The sequence below is a fragment of the Schistocerca nitens genome, chromosome 1 (genome assembly GCF_023898315.1).
Source record: "Schistocerca nitens isolate TAMUIC-IGC-003100 chromosome 1, iqSchNite1.1, whole genome shotgun sequence".
Taxonomy (NCBI): domain Eukaryota; kingdom Metazoa; phylum Arthropoda; class Insecta; order Orthoptera; family Acrididae; genus Schistocerca; species Schistocerca nitens.
Genome location: NC_064614.1, coordinates 390,646,712 through 390,662,585, shown reverse-complemented (window position 1 = coordinate 390,662,585; position 15,874 = coordinate 390,646,712). Strand labels below are relative to the sequence as shown.

General features: G+C 42.9%; 1 protein-coding gene across 2 annotated transcripts in view; it reads right to left on the bottom strand.

Moving 5' to 3' along the window:
* LOC126249339 (major facilitator superfamily domain-containing protein 6-like) overlaps window positions 1-15,874 on the bottom strand; it is a 346,945-nt gene that overhangs the window by 1,504 nt on the left and 329,567 nt on the right. For both annotated transcript variants that reach the window (XM_049950997.1, XM_049951003.1), the window contains exon 9: window positions 6,621-6,788. In XM_049950997.1, the coding sequence (XP_049806954.1) occupies window positions 6,621-6,788 (168 nt within the window). The remainder of the gene's footprint in view (window positions 1-6,620; window positions 6,789-15,874) is intronic.

The window sequence follows — 15,874 nt, the reverse complement described above, 5'->3', positions numbered from 1 at the left end:
ACTCAGGTTCCATCCTTACTAACCCCCCCCCCCCCCCATTATCCAGTTTTTGTACCGCCCTCTTGATCGGATTTAGGAAACCGAACGGGCCGCTTGAGTTTGTGCAGGCAAGAACGGCCTGATTGAAACGGTGCAAAGTATCTAATTTTTTTCTTAGCACTAATTTATCAGCACAACCAAACCTGCAACACCCTTACGAGCTTTTCAGACTGTTTCTGGCCACTCTGTACAATTTCAGGTCATTTCGGTAAATTCTGAGCATCATGTGTGTTCAAAACAGAAGTGTGACCACATAATTATGAAAATCGATGAAAGTAAATTTATGTAATATTTCTAAATACGGTGCTACAGAATAATGATGTTGATTAGATGCGTAACTGGAGTAACTAAGACACGAGGCCCGCCCGGTTGACCGTGCGGTCTAGCGCATTGCTTGCCGGGGGGGAAGGAGCGCCTGGTCCCCGGCACGAATTCACCCGGCGGATTTGTGCCGAGGTCCGGTGAACCGGCCAGTCTGTGGATGGTTTTTAGGCGGTTTTCCATCTGCCTCGGCGAATTCGGGCTGGTTCCCCTTATTCCGCCTCAGTTACACTATGTCGGCGATTGCTGTGCAAAAAAGTTCTCCACGTACGCGTACACTACCATTACTCTACCACGCAAACAGAGGGGTTACACTCGTTTGGTGTGAGACGTTCCCTGGGGGGTCCATCGGGGGCCGAACCGCGCAATAACCCTAGGTTCGGTGTGGGGCGGCGGAGGGGTGAAGTGGACTGCGGTAGTCTTCGTGGGGTTGTGGATCACTGCGGCTGCGGCGGGGACGGAACCTCTCCGTCGTTTATAGGTCCCCGGTTAACATACAATACAATACAATACAATACAATACAATAGAACTAAGAAATACTCGATCGAATTGGGGCGATAAGAAATTTGTAGCACACCTTTACGAAAAGAACAGATAGGCTGACAGGACTCATCCTGAGGTATCAAAGCTATGGAGGGAATTTGGTTGATAGTAATTTCAGGGGAGAGCAAGGCTTAACCACAGTATGCTAAAGTTCAAATACAGAAGTAGTTTTCAGTAGGGTCGTGGAGACAAAGGAGCTTGTGCAGAATATTTTAGCATGGAAAGCTGCTAAACAGTCTCCGGTATTAAGACCCCAAAAACATCAAATTCTTCATTGCCTTTTTTTCCCTTCACGATATTTTCTTGTACAACTTCGTTGAGAGTCTGATCGTACAAACATTACTGCTAAAATAATATCTAATTGTGGGCGATAATATTAGAGGCAAATTTAATGAGTTGATTCAGAACTATTTATAATGTTCAATATCTTGAGAGACTTCTTTTTATGAACTACAAAATTGGTAATCTGTCATTTCTGTCTTCCGCGAACTGAGTGAGAGGAATTAACTGTATATTGCCCAAGTTAATAAGTGTGACACTAACGAAACTGCTCACCCGAAGAGCTGAAGTTGACAGATGCTTCGTATGCTACGTTCTGATGATTGACTTTACGATCGAGATTTGAACAGGAAAACCGAGACTGGCATTCATTCCATTGGCGAGTACAAGCCACAAACTACTCACAAGAAATAATTTTTCATTATTTTTATCATAATTAAAACTCCGACTAGACATATTGTCAATAGTTATTTCATGTACTTTTCTATGGAATTTTCATGGAAGTAAGTGTATCTTTTTCGTATATAAAGTTTCTTAAATTGCTGTAACTGCCGTAATTTTATAGTTCAATGACCAGAAAATTTTGGATAACGGTTGAAAAACAGATTTTTAGAACGAAACTCATTTTGAACCAATCTTATTCTCGAGTAAGTGTGGTATTTTGATGTTTGACGTACGTTTTGGATTTAAGCATCGATACTGTTGAAATTCGCTAAGCAAAAATTATTTTTTTATTTAGTAATAGGTATAGGAAAAAATTAAGCAAAAATTTTATATATACATAACTAATATCTTTCAGCTCTAGAAATATGCATTTTTAAGTGCTTGCCGGAACAATACACTATTTACGTTACATTTCGTGTCGTATTGCAAACTTATTGCTTGCTTACTGAATTGCTAATTTTAGCATCAGCACAGAGACTTTACGACTCTTGTGAAAGATTCTTCTGAGAGGCACGAGTGTGTAGTCTTAATTTATGACAGTGACCTTGGCTACGGGTCTGCAGTACGTGACGGAGGATGTACTAACTACAGTTAGGTTGACGAATGGGTAGTTGGCTACAAGTGCCCTATTACGGGCTGCAGAAGCGGGAAGTCGACAACAGAGGCACGTTCCGGAGAAGCTGCCCGCCCGCTGGCATGAAAAGCAAACACGCACCATTTTGACGCTGAAGAAGAGAAGCTGCGTTTCTATGCTTCGAAAGATAGAAAATTAATATAATTTGGAGCTTAAAGGTATGTGAACCAAAATGGCGGCCCCGTCATTTGTCGCCCCCTATCTCTCAAACACGCCACTTCTATCAAGAAATTTCTTCAACTTTTGCAGTTTCTGTGAGAAACGTATGAGAAGGACGTATGTGAGTGAATAGCTGGTATTGTGCAAATGCCTAAATTCACTGAAAAATGCGGAATGGGTATGTTATCAGGAATAAAACTGATAGAGCTGTAAACTTTCGCACTGGTGGCTTGCACAGCTATTTTCACGACTCACCACAATTACACGAAATCCTTTTAATGCAAAGTCAGTGATAGTATAATCAGTTGTGCTAACTCTGTACTCTTATCGAAATTATTCGCACACATACTATAACGGAGCCTTGTTTTGGCGTTCGTTTGTTTCCTAATGTGTTAATAGGAGCCACAAGGTTGAGGTATCTCCATTTCCTATGAAGCTCCAACTCTTGTAGTTCCACAATGCACTGTCTCTTACATAGAAACTGGTATTTCGTTGGAACGAAGCAGTACACCTGCAACAACTTGTTATAAGATTCAAATGATTCATCATCAATTGGAACACCTTTATTCCGTCATCAATAATGACATTGTAGCTGTACTACACCGTTCTCTTCTTCATTTTGTTACCTGTATCAGTATTTTGTTCTACAATAGGCACATTACAGAACTAAAAGCAAGTGAAACTTGCTTCAGGAAACCTAATCTTGGCAACATGTTTTGCAGAACTTCCTATATGACGAAAACTTAACCAAAAGCATTTTTTTAAAAGTGTACATGGAGAAAGACGAATAGTGCAGAAGCTCTAACTATTAACATTAATGTCAGAGTAGTGTATCCACTAGCAACCCCAAGAGAGTAGAAAAATCTGTTTGAGTGACAAGAAATAAAAACTAATTTTGTGTCGGTTGGATCTGAACAACAATAATAAATATAAATATCTAGGCAGTTATTTCGTTGGTAAGTGGGAGCTTCAACCTGCCTAAGCAGGAGGAAGATATCAAGGAAGATTTACAAAAATTCATACTTGTTTTACTTTCTGAAATAAAATCTTACTGAGCTGAAATTATTCCTCATATATCAACTGCAACTTTTCAAATTTTTTTTCGTGCAATCTGTTTCTAGTTATTTCACAAAGGTATTGTCCATGGCGTATAGGAGCTCTGCATCAGTAAAAAAATTGTTGATCTATCAGCTGAATCTTAATTTTTGGAGGCAGACATATTCAAGTCAGTTAACTGCAGGAGTATAGAGAAGATCAAAGGCACTAAGATTATTGCAGTTACAATATCACCACATTTTTGTTTTGCAGAGTGTTTTCTGTTTGAAAAAAAAATTACCGAGTTTCAGTTCCGTGAGTAGGAGATTGGGCGTAAGGGGTGTCTGTGGCTACCACAATCTCTGCAAACAGAGTTACACTTCGTAACGCTTACCACTTCCCAGTGATTGTTTTGTAAAAGGTGAAGAAAATAGTCTCAATTCCGTAATTCAGAGTCCGAGCTATCGGCACTGCTATTGTTGAAACCTTATCTTGATACTTTCAATTCATGTTTTGCCATTTGTTTGGAATAACTTAGTTATATAGGATGTTCACTACTAAGTGATATACTATTCCGCTTTGTATATTGGTGAAACATTTTGCAGCTACCTTTCGCAATATTTGTAGCTAACTGATCCTCTTGGAAAATGTGACTTGGTGCAGTGTGGCATATATCCAGCTGAGTAACACCTGTAACGTTGTGATCACGAGCCGAGTGCGTGGGTGATAATATGAATGATCGTTTTCTCATCTCCTACTGGCTGTCCAAAGCATGCCTTTACAAGTGTTTAAGTGTTGCTTTCCTGACCTTTGATTGACTAAAGGTCGATAACAGATTCCAGAATAGCTTGACAACAAGTTCGTGGCGACTGCTTGTGGAATGAGGTCGCTCTGCGCAGGAGTGTGCGCTGCGATCATATCCAGACGACTACGCGACGTCGACCGACTGCCGTGTCATCCTCTTCACGCAGCGTCACGCAGATGCAATATGGGGAGCCATGTGACCAGCACGCCGCTTTTCCGGTCGTTCGCTTCTTTTGAGTCGTTTGAGTCACTACTCATTCAAGTAGTTTCTCATTTGTCACCAGGAGGTTCAGTGCAGTCCGTCATAGTCCTCTCACTAAGGAAAAATACCTTTAAGTTTCGGCAATTCAACCTGGGTCGTTCACATATGAGAGTGAGACGCGCTGGTCACTCGGGCTACGGAAGCTAACTGCATAGTGCGACAGCGCTTTTTTATTCAAACTGGATCCTGTTTAAGAACTACACCGCGATTTTGGCAAAAACTTAATAGCACACATTGCACCATGGCAATAAAAGTGTTGAAAAACCCTAAATCTTTATTAGTCAGGAAGGGTTTGGTCAACGGATCTACGACTGTGTCAAGTCTCTTGCGAAATGGACACAATTAGATTAAGTCGCAAGACTGGAAAGAATCTTGTTTCATGATTCTGCTTTCTTAAACTGCAAGTCCAGGACACATTAGATTATTTAAAATTTCTCCTAATTAGCATAATAGCAGTAAAGATTCTACAAGTTATTTAAATCTCAAAAGAACATCTGAAAATTAAGATCTTCAAAGAACACAAGAAATGGACATGGTACATTAGTAATTGGGCCGCAGGAAAAACAAGCAAACCAAAACGAAAGATTTCAATTGGAATGAGTTCGGCCAAAAACTACGCGACGTGACAAAAAAAAAAAAAAAAAAAAAATTGCTTTGCTCACATCGTTCTTCAGTAATGATAGTTCAGCCTGCATGATATGAAATTGCATCTGCTAGGCAACGAATAATCACTCACGTGTTAAAGAGAAGTTGAATTAACAGAATGAAACAAAGTGAAACCCGCGCTTCCACAATTTCCATGAGGCCTGAGAAATCGGTTCGGGCCTAGCGTGGTGTTTGGCGTAGACACACCTGCCAAATTAAACACTCGCCACCGTAAAGTGGAGGCAGCTCCAGCACTGCTTCCAGACGCAAGAGTCTGCGCCGCTCAGGATTGGATACCAGGACTGAAGTATGGGCGCCAACGCCCCTTCTGCCCCATTCTGAGTTCCGCACCAGAATGGGCTTCCCAATTCGCATCTCAGTTGATTTGATTTGATTTGATTTTATCAGGAAAGCAAGAACAACTTGGTCAAGCCTGCTGCTGCACAGAGTTTAATGTGCGTTATCGTTCCCTGTGTCTCTAGTAAAGTCAACCAATATCCTTGAACAGTGAAAGATCTTTTACCAGTGCTTTGTTAGACGATATCCTCAGGTCCAGTTGATCCGAATAGTCTGTTTTTAATCTCCAACGCCTCGCATTCAAAGATCAAATGTCATGCGGTTGCCTCGCAGTTAACTGACAGACCCCAATTCACCGACTTGTTTCAAGATGGTGGACAGGACTTGTGCGACATGTGCCTGGAGAGGATACTTCCGTCTGCAACGCCCACGTGAAACTTAAGACTGTGAAAACGAGTCCACATCACGTTTTCCGGAGTAATTTCGGCTGCAGATACACTTTCTATAAATAGTTATATGTAGATAAAGGTTCAGATGAACTCCATCCAATCAAACACAGTACTCTGTTTCCTTTCACTCCAAGTAAGTCATATGGGCATCTCAGACAATTTGTAATGTGCAGAGAAGACTAAATATTACGGCGAAATGATGATAAGAATCAAGACCATAAGCTGTCGACAGGCGTTGATAAACATCAACGGGGCAGTTGAAAATGAGTGCTCCGACTGGGACTCTAACCCGGATCTCTTGCTTACATGGCAGACGCTCTGTCCATCTGAGCCACCGAGGGCACAGAGGATAGTGCGAGTGCAGGCATTTATCCCTTGCACTTCCCCGTGAGAGCAACACTCCCAACTTAATGTCCACACACTACATTCGTAGTGCCCCTGCCCATTACACTCATTACTCGCGACAGACAACCTTACCGAGTCCTGTAAGAGTTCGGGCAATGCGTGTGCATCCAGCACAGAAGAAGGTCAATGGCCGGTTAGCCTTACCTACATATAAAGATGGTATCTGTTCTTTCGGATATGTCCGAAAGAACAGATACCATATTCATATAAATATTACGGCGGTTCCCATTGGCGACCGTCGAACCCTGCCTGGAAAATTCTCAGCGTGACCGCAGCGCTGAGGAGCGAGAGCTGGACACTTACCGACTCCGAAGTAGAGTCCGCCGAGCAGCCCCTGGATGCTGGTGTCTGTGGTGGTGGTGGACAGCTTGGCGGCGTACGTCACGGCCGCCGTGAACGACAGCGAGCTGGTCACGCTCTCCATCGCCTCGAAGATGAGGCACAGCCACGGGTTGTAGATCAGCGAGTAGCCTGTGGGCAGAACGCAAAGCGGCCGTCACAGCACGCACAGTGGGCAACTGGCGCTTTCCATACCTCGCGCAATGAGAGTCCTAACCCTTCTAGAATCAACACTTTATTACCATTTTCGTAAAGGAAAGGGAAATGTCATGATTCATACAGGAAAGCAGCGTCATTAAATCGTGTGGTCTTAAACGAGAATACTAACTTAAAGGGTGAGCATCCAGTATTTCCCTGTTTACAAAAACTGCTAAATATAATTAAGCAGCAGCTTAACCCAAACCACACTTTTTGCTATAAAATGTCGTATGTGCTCCGTTTGTTGGATGTTGGACGTTTAGGCGGTACGCGGTTTCTACCCCCGTACTTGCCAAACTCTTCTCCGTCGCCACTTCCACACCGTGTCGTATTCGTGAATTAAGAGGCTGCACATCAGAAACTGGTGAACTGAACACAGTCTTAACGTGAGCCCACACAAAAGTCAAGAAGGATTATATCCGGTGAGCATACTGCCCATAATGGTTGACCTTTGCCGTTCCATCTGTCTGTAAAGGTTGCACCCAAGATCTGGCGAACGAGTGACTCAGTGTGGAAGGGCACATCCTTTTCAAACTCTGTACATCGGTGAAATTTTTATTCAGATGCTGTCAGAGCAAATGAACTTCTAGTTAAGCTACCGTTTGCAAAAACACACACGTCTGTAAAACCTTCGCGAGTTAAGCTGCCATATGTAACAAACAACGTAGATGTATCTAGCGCAGCTCCTTAAAAATAAATCTTTGCAATGAGGGTAAGACTGTGTTCGACTTGTACATTCAGTATTTTCTATATTTTTCATACGAAATACAATCCATTGTGTAGAAAACGAACTTTCAGTTGAGATACACTAGTTCAGTTTACATTATTAGTGATAATACTTTATACACATGGCGAGTCGCGTAAGACATAACAACTCTTACTGCGTGATACTTTCGAGATACCGAAATGAGGACCGAGCGAGGTGGCGCAGTGGTTATCACACTGGACTCGCATTCGGGAGGACGACGGTTCAATCCCGCGTCCGGCCATCCTGATTTAGGTTTTCCGTGATTTCCGTAAATCGCTCTAGGCAAATGCCGAGATGGTTCTTTTGAAAGAGCACGGCCGACTTCCTATCCTAATCCGATGAGACCGATGACCTCGCTGTTTGGTCTCTTCCCCCAAACAACCCCAACCCAACCCGAAATGAGGTTGACACACAACATTTCTTCTGTGTTTAATCCTGTTAACCGAGACATAGTAGCAACTTAGATTCTTTAATAGGACGATGTATCTTTTTTAACGCCATTTGAAAGACAAGTAGTGTGATAACGCTTGTTAATTCTGGCGTTTAGGCTTTTCGAAAACAGTCCCAAAAATTTTCTGAAATTGAAAGCCAATGTGGCCGGAACCGGTAATTGCGGTGCGACCCAAACACCGCCAGGCCCCGGCGTTGTATCAAGTTTTTCGGCGGTTTATTTATCGCCACGATAGCTGTTAACTTGAAAGTGGGAGTAAGTACACACAGGTGAAATATTTTTCTTAAAACCCTTACGATACGCTAGCATCGAAATACTATTTCGGGGGATTCGGTTAGGTTATCGCTGGACAATGGAGTGGTAACTGGAGACCAGTTCTTTCAAGAGAATTGACGGAGTGAATTTACGTTTGCAAACCGTTACATATCGACATCCCGCTAAGCTACGGCTTATGGAGACACCTAAGCTCTTTACTTTACTGCCAAATACTCTCTTCTTAATTAGCAATAATATGCTATAAAGCTTTTTCAGTTTTACTGGTCCGTAAATGAAATACAGAAGACGCCCACCAACGTCGGAGAGGCTCAGCATTACGAAGTGCGTAATTGCTTGCTTCTGGACTCAGTTCATCTGTTTGGCCATTAACAATTTAGATTACATGCATTTTCAGAGCCCTCTGTCTTGAGAACGGAGGGCTACGCAACACTCGCTCTATGATGTCTGAGTGACGGACACTGGTGCGCATGTGACAACTGGACAAGTTTAATGTGACAGAATACAGCATTTAGCACGCCGCAGGGCAATTTGCTTCAGGTTGACAACACTGCCGTTCCCACAATTAAACCGCGCTCTAAAATCACGTCCAGCTGACATTAACATCTTCCGCCCTCGACAGCAGTGGCAAAAAGATAGTTGACAAGTCCTCCATTTAAGAAAATTATGGGAAAAAATTTAGTACTAACGTCCTCGAAGCAATAATACAGACACTTATATGGCATCTTATGAAGAAAATAACTTTGCACTGACGTTGGCTGAAGTCATCACGTCCAAAACGAGCTTGTGTGAGATAGTAGACGGCTAACCATTTGTGTTTTTTCCGAATTCTTTGCGGCTAGAGGCTCATGTTTCGTTATAAAACATTAACAACTGAAGGTAACAAGCAAAACTCGCCCCATCTTCACAAAAAAAAGAAAAAAAAGGAAATGAGCGTATGGTATCGTTGCCCTGGAGCCCCATCCGGCTAAGTTCGGCCGCCAAGTGCAAGTCTTATCGTTCTCGCTTCCCACGCCCGGGTTGCCGGGTTCGATTCCCGGGGGGGGGGTCAGGGATTTTCTCTGCCTCATGATGGCTGGGTGTTGTGTGCTGTCCTTAGGTTAGTTAGGTTTAAGTAGTTCTAAGTTCTAGGGGACTGATGACCATAGATGTTAAGTCCCATAGTGCTCAGAGCCATTTGAACCATTTTTTTGCAAGTCTTATTTCAGTCTAGGCCACATTGGGCGACTTGCATGCAGGTGATGAGGATGAAAGGATGAAGACAACGCAACACCCAGTCCTCGTGCGGAGAAAATCTCGAGCCCGGCCGGGAATCAACCCCGGGCCCGCTTGTGTGGGAGGCTAGCACGTTACCACCCAGATATGCAGGCGGACAAGCCCAAAAAATTCCTTTACGTCAGATTGCGGAATGGTAGCAGATGAAAGCTGTCCTGTTTCTTGTCACAATTATTTCGGAAATCATGCTATGCCAAATAAACGGGAGTCGTGTGAAAAGTAGCTTCCAGTGCAACAGAAAAAGTTATTAACAGTAATAGTAATAATTTAATAAAGCAAATTAGATCTTTGCTCAAATTTCCTACACTACTTAATATGTTTCAGACAATTACTCGTCATGCAAATTTGCCGCATATGGTAACTAGTTGATCACCGTAAGGTTCCAAGTGTACTGATGCAGCCATCCTTTTCCTGGTTCCCTCGGTTCTGAACTAAATTTTTGTTGACACAATGACGGATTTTATTGCTCGTGATTTAATTTTTCTACCCGGGTCAGTCGCAATAACGTACACTTGCAAACTGCTTGAACATGACATTCTAAGGTAGTTTCTATTGTGTTTTCGTTTATAAATAGCTGTGCCATATCTTTCACAGCAGATTAACTCAAATGACGAATGTTTCCAGCCAATCACGCGAAGCATAGGCATATCTGTAGAGCCCTAAAATACAGACAGGATTTAATCAACGTGAATCACGTTTAGGATGACGTTTCGTAATTCCAATTGACACCCAGGAAGTCATCTTACTGGAAGTTATATATTTTAAACGTGATCGAGTCATGTTTATCATGCATGCGCATAAGAGTATTATGCCGAGAAGCCCAGAAGAACAGGCTATGGTACCACAAGGTCCAGTCACAGTAATTTGACAATCGCCTAAGTACGACGTCAACGTGCAATAACAAGTCACTCACGGTAGGTGGCAACACTAGCAGTGGAGTTTATATAAAGCTTACGAGGGAGGAGGGGGAGAGAAAGGGGGAGGGGGGAACGCGGCAAACAGTGCAATTGTTGTAATATGAAAACGGAGAGATTTACCTAATGTCCAAAAGAGCATCATCACTGACTTTCGGGCCATTGGTGCAAACACTTCCGAAACGGCTAAGTTTGTAAACTCTTCGCGTGCCGGCGCGGTTTAACTATACAGTGCGTGGCAAAATCGCGTTTTCTAAGAGAGGAGCCGAGCCAACTTGTGCACAACGGGCCATAAATGACAGGGAGTGAACGCTGGTTGTGGAGATGTGTTCAGATGAACGGGCGTGCACCTGTTGAACTGACCACCCAGGTGAATGAAGGGGCAACCAACAACGTCTCCTCAACGACCGTTCGGCAAACGTTGCTGCGTACAGGCCACCGTAATAGGCTTCTCATTATTTTACCTGTGCTCACTGCTGTTCACCAGCGATGAAGACTCGATGTGCACGCCATTACCGCAACTTGACGACCACTGAACGGTGATAGGTGTCTCTTTCAAATGAATCGTATTTTATGCTCCTTCAGACAGATGATCGTTGGTTTGTACGGCGTGAAACGTGTGAAAGCAAACTCCCTGCATCAATCATCGGTAGCGCCCATGCCGGAGTAGGGAGCTTTGTGGTCTGAGGAATGTTTTCGTGGCGTTCCCTGGGTGATCTAGTCATTCTGGAAGACACAGTGGATCCATCCACAACAAGTACGCATCTATCCTCGATGACCTTGTCCACCCTTACACGTAGTCTGCTTTTCCTTGGCACGATGGCATCTACCAGCAGGACAATGCAACGTGTCGCACAGCTCGTAATGTATGTGCTTGGTTCGAGGAGCACCAGGCTGAGTTTATCGTGCTCCCCTGGCCATCCAACTCCCCGCATTCAAATCCAATCGAGAATCTAGGGGACCACCTTGATCGCGCTGTTTGCGTCATGAGTTCTCAACCGATAAACCAGCGTAGCCCGCCACGGCACTGGAGCCAACATGACTCCACGTCCTTGTCGGTAAGTTGCAGAACCTTACTGACACTCTTCCTGCACTTCGTGCAGCTCTTCGTGCTGCGAAAGATACTTATTCAGGCGTTTGACAGGTGGTCACTTTAAGGTGACTGGACAGAGTACATTCCTTAGGGACAATCACTGAAACTTTACGAAATCTGTTAATCGCTATCGTTCAAACACAAATCACTTTTGCTGTGAATAAGCTAAACAGTAGCCTTCCAAGTAAACAGAAAACTGCTTACTGCTTTCGATAGCTCAGAGAAATGCAATGGCTGGAAAATGGTTGGAGAGTAACACTATCAAAACTTCCATTTCATTTCATTCAACTTCAGGCAAAGGTCTTTGAACAATTAACATAAAGTACTGCTCCAATGTGAGAGAGTACTTTGTCGTACTGCGTTCACTGTACTAATACCAACAATATTTATTCAGTGTCCAATTCATGTGATAACTTCGCTTGGGAAATATTGATGTTGATTCAGTCAGTGATGTGACAATGTTTCATATAGTTGGCTGCAGAGAGGAACTAATCCATGACAAATGAAACAATACTAGACTGCCAAGATTCATCTGTCCAATATCTGCACGCAGTTTAGCGCACGGAAAGTCCTTCCACTTTAAAACCAGAGAATAAAACGTTATAACGGCTCCTTCATTAGGTATTGCTAACGCACACTTATGTGGTGTTGCTGAATCTGATGTTAGCTTTTTTCAGGAGTAGTTTTTCTTTCCAGAGATTTGCCGACAAGCAACTACTTGCGCTGGTTGGTTAGTAATCACTAGATCGTGTGACGATATCCTTCACTGAACACTATTCTTCCAGTAGCAACCCACACAGGTAGAGCATATAATTGGTGGTGGTCTGTCCTTGGGTTGATCAGTATGTAATGTCCCCACAGAAAATACCCTCTACCACGCACCAATTAATCATTGTCAATCAAACCATCCACATTCATTCACTTTGGAAAAGTATCTGATCTGATTTTCTCGTAACATATGCGGCGACAGCTAGACGACGCCAAAGTATTTTCTAGCGCGTTTATTCTTTGAAATAACAGATGCATATATGCATTCTCCATGGTTGTTAGAGGGGTAACTAGGACAGCTTCTGGAGTAGGGATTGAGGGATTGACGTGTTTCTGAGAGATACATATTCCGATTTTCTTCTCGCTTCGTACACATCTGGAATTCGCAATCTTTCGTAAAAGGAACAAATTGTCCACACGATTGATTCTCCCGACTGAATGCAGTGTTTAACAGTGTTAAAATGGCCAATCCGTGACAGGACACGTTTTTGGACGTTGCTAAAATAATTTTGTTCTCTGTTTCATGTCAACTACGACGAGCTAACCTAATTGACGCTTGGGAAAGAGAGGAAAGACTCGCAGGTTATATAATTGGATCTACAAATAAAGTCGAAAGACAGCACGTTGGGCGCAGAGAAAAGGCCAAATCTATATTTTTATTATTAAAGCTTGCTAGTATAGTTGAAGTATACGCTTATTTTTGTTTAATGTTATTTGGTTTTTGAACATTGATTAATTGTGTTAATGTTAGATGCGTTTTCATTGACCTGTCCCAGTTGCATTTATCTGTATATGTACATTAAGAAAGTAGACACAGAAGTACTCTTGTGTAAACGGAGTTACATATACTGAAAGTAGAAGGGAGTTATATATATATATATATATATATATATGTGACAGTAGAACATTTATATGGTTTTAACTAGGGCAATGTTCAAGCAGAGCAAAGCAGCACGCAACAGCCTTCAGCTGTTAGCACTGATAATAATGACGTAGTAAGAAGTGTTGTAGGACCGATGGCTACAGATAGCGCAATAGAACGCCCTGTAGACACGGCTGGAGGTGTAACAGCAAGTACACAGCAGGGATTAGATCCATTGGTAATTATCATGAGACAGATGCAGATGATAACCGAGAGCATGAATACTTTGAAAACCGATATTGACGCGAAATTAGCCTCAGTTACTGAAGGGCAAAATGATTTGAATACGAAATTAGCCTCAGTTACTGAAGGGCAAAATGATTTGAATACGAAATTAGCCGCAGTTACTGAAGGGCAGGAAAATCTGAAAACCGATATTAAAGCACAATTAGTGACAGTCACTCAAACTCAAGAAGAAATGAAATTAGTCCAGACTGAGATTAAGCAGCAGTTACAAGACAGTTTTTCCGAATTAGAGCAGCGGATAGAGGCGAAGACCAAGGAACTCAAAGATTAGGCCGAAGAGACGGAACGAAAATTAACTGCACAAATAGAATTGGTGAAAGCACAATGTGAGGAATCTACTCACCGCGTACGTGTCGAAATGGAGGAGTATGTGGCTATTAAGATAGATACTATACGGGAACAAGTGGAAATGGTTCCGCAATTAATACAAAAGCAAGACGCCATGTCATGTGCAATTGCGCAACTTCCTGAATTGGCAGGTACACAGGCTAACCTAAAGGAAAGCGTTGAACATCTGACAGAGCGTCAAGACGTTATAGACCACCAAATTAACGTATTAACGGGTAAATTATCCGAAATCACATTAGAAAACAAAAGGCTAATGTGTGAAAACGTTGAGCAAAATGTTAAGGCAGCATTCCAGAGTTTATTTGGCAAACAGGAAGAGAATTTGTTTGCGAAAGGACTTGAGGAGGTGCGACACCAGTTAGGTGCTGATTTGGAGCATTGGAAACAAACGATAGAAGAGTCTATGCGCGCTTCATAACAAAGCTCAGAACAAATTAATACAGGGCAGCAGCAGAAGTTGGCAGCGACTATAGAGCCAGTTACTGCCCATTCGCACACAATACCGACTTGTGTAAGTAATTCAAACATTAAATTGCCACAAGCGGGCTGTTCGCGTGAATTCTTATCTAACGGAGATTACGAAAGCCTTTGCCATGCCGAAGAAAAAATGATAAAGCATCGGCAATTCCAGATTTTTAACCCTGACAAAAGGGGGGTCCATCCAATTGTTTTTATTCGAAGTTTCAGAGGAGTGCTACCCAGAAATTGGTCGGAGTGGCAGTTTTGTTACAGGATATATACAAGATTCGGGGGCGATCTGGGCCTCGGACACGACTTCTGTTTGCTCGACATATGACGATTCTGAGAAGGCGTTTTTAGCAAAGTTCTGGTCAGAAGGGGTACAGGAACGCCTAAGGCAGGAGGTGCTCTACCCAGAGCCTTTCTCCTTTTCGAAAGGAAGCCTTAGAAAGTATTTCGAAAAATATATAAATAAAACGAGATACTGGGACAGACCTATGCCTTTGCCAGACATAATAAACATACTTAAGGCAAGACTACCAACTAGCATCCGGAATCAATTGATTTACGGCAACGACAAAGACTTTGAGTCGTTCCTCACGACGTTAGACCATATAGATATTATCGAAGAGAACAACCAGAAAGCCCGTAATAACAGATTCCAATATAGGGAGATAGAACCTCCGCCAAACGGTAGGCAAGGTGGAAGTATGTGTTACGCCAATGGCGATCAATCGACACTTAGAAGGAATGAACAGAGATCGTTAAGTAATGGAGAAACCCCTCAAAATCTCAATAGTAATCCCGGAAATGGTCTTGCGAGGGGCTATTCAAGGAACAACAGGAACGGGAAAAGATACAATCCCGTGTGGGGGAACGAAAGAAATTTCAGACCCCAAGCCTGGAATAATAACGATAATAGGAAGTGGAATCAACCGGGAGGAATGAATTCAAATAGCCAACATCAGTGGGGACGGACATCTACGAATCAACCGGTAAGTACCGAAGTGACGGATGATGTCAACCAGCCGACAAATCAAAATCCAACAAACTTGTAAGGACCCACTCGTGCCCCGGAGGAGCGGTCAACAATTGGTTGAGGGGCAACAGGATATGTGTACCAATGCTAACGTATAATTATGGACGATTACTGGCAGATGAACTGACCGAGGACTTAGAACAACAAGATGAGGATAAGGAACAGGTGGCAGTAGCCGAAGTGCAAGTCATTATGGAGACCGTACCTATAGTGGCGGTTTTAGACATAGCTGCAACCACAAATGTTATTTCGGAGGCACTATTCAACAGGATCAGAAATATAAGACGAGTACCAGTATTTCCAGTTCAAAATTGCAGAATAATAGGCTCCGTTGGGGCTCGATCGGCTAATGTAAAGGTGCAGTCACTGCTTGGTGTGGAAGTCGGAAATGTAGCAATATTATGCACATTCCTGGTTGTGAAAAATTTGGTGGTAGATTGCATTATCGGAGTCGACAGCCTACGTCAATACGGATGCAGAATAC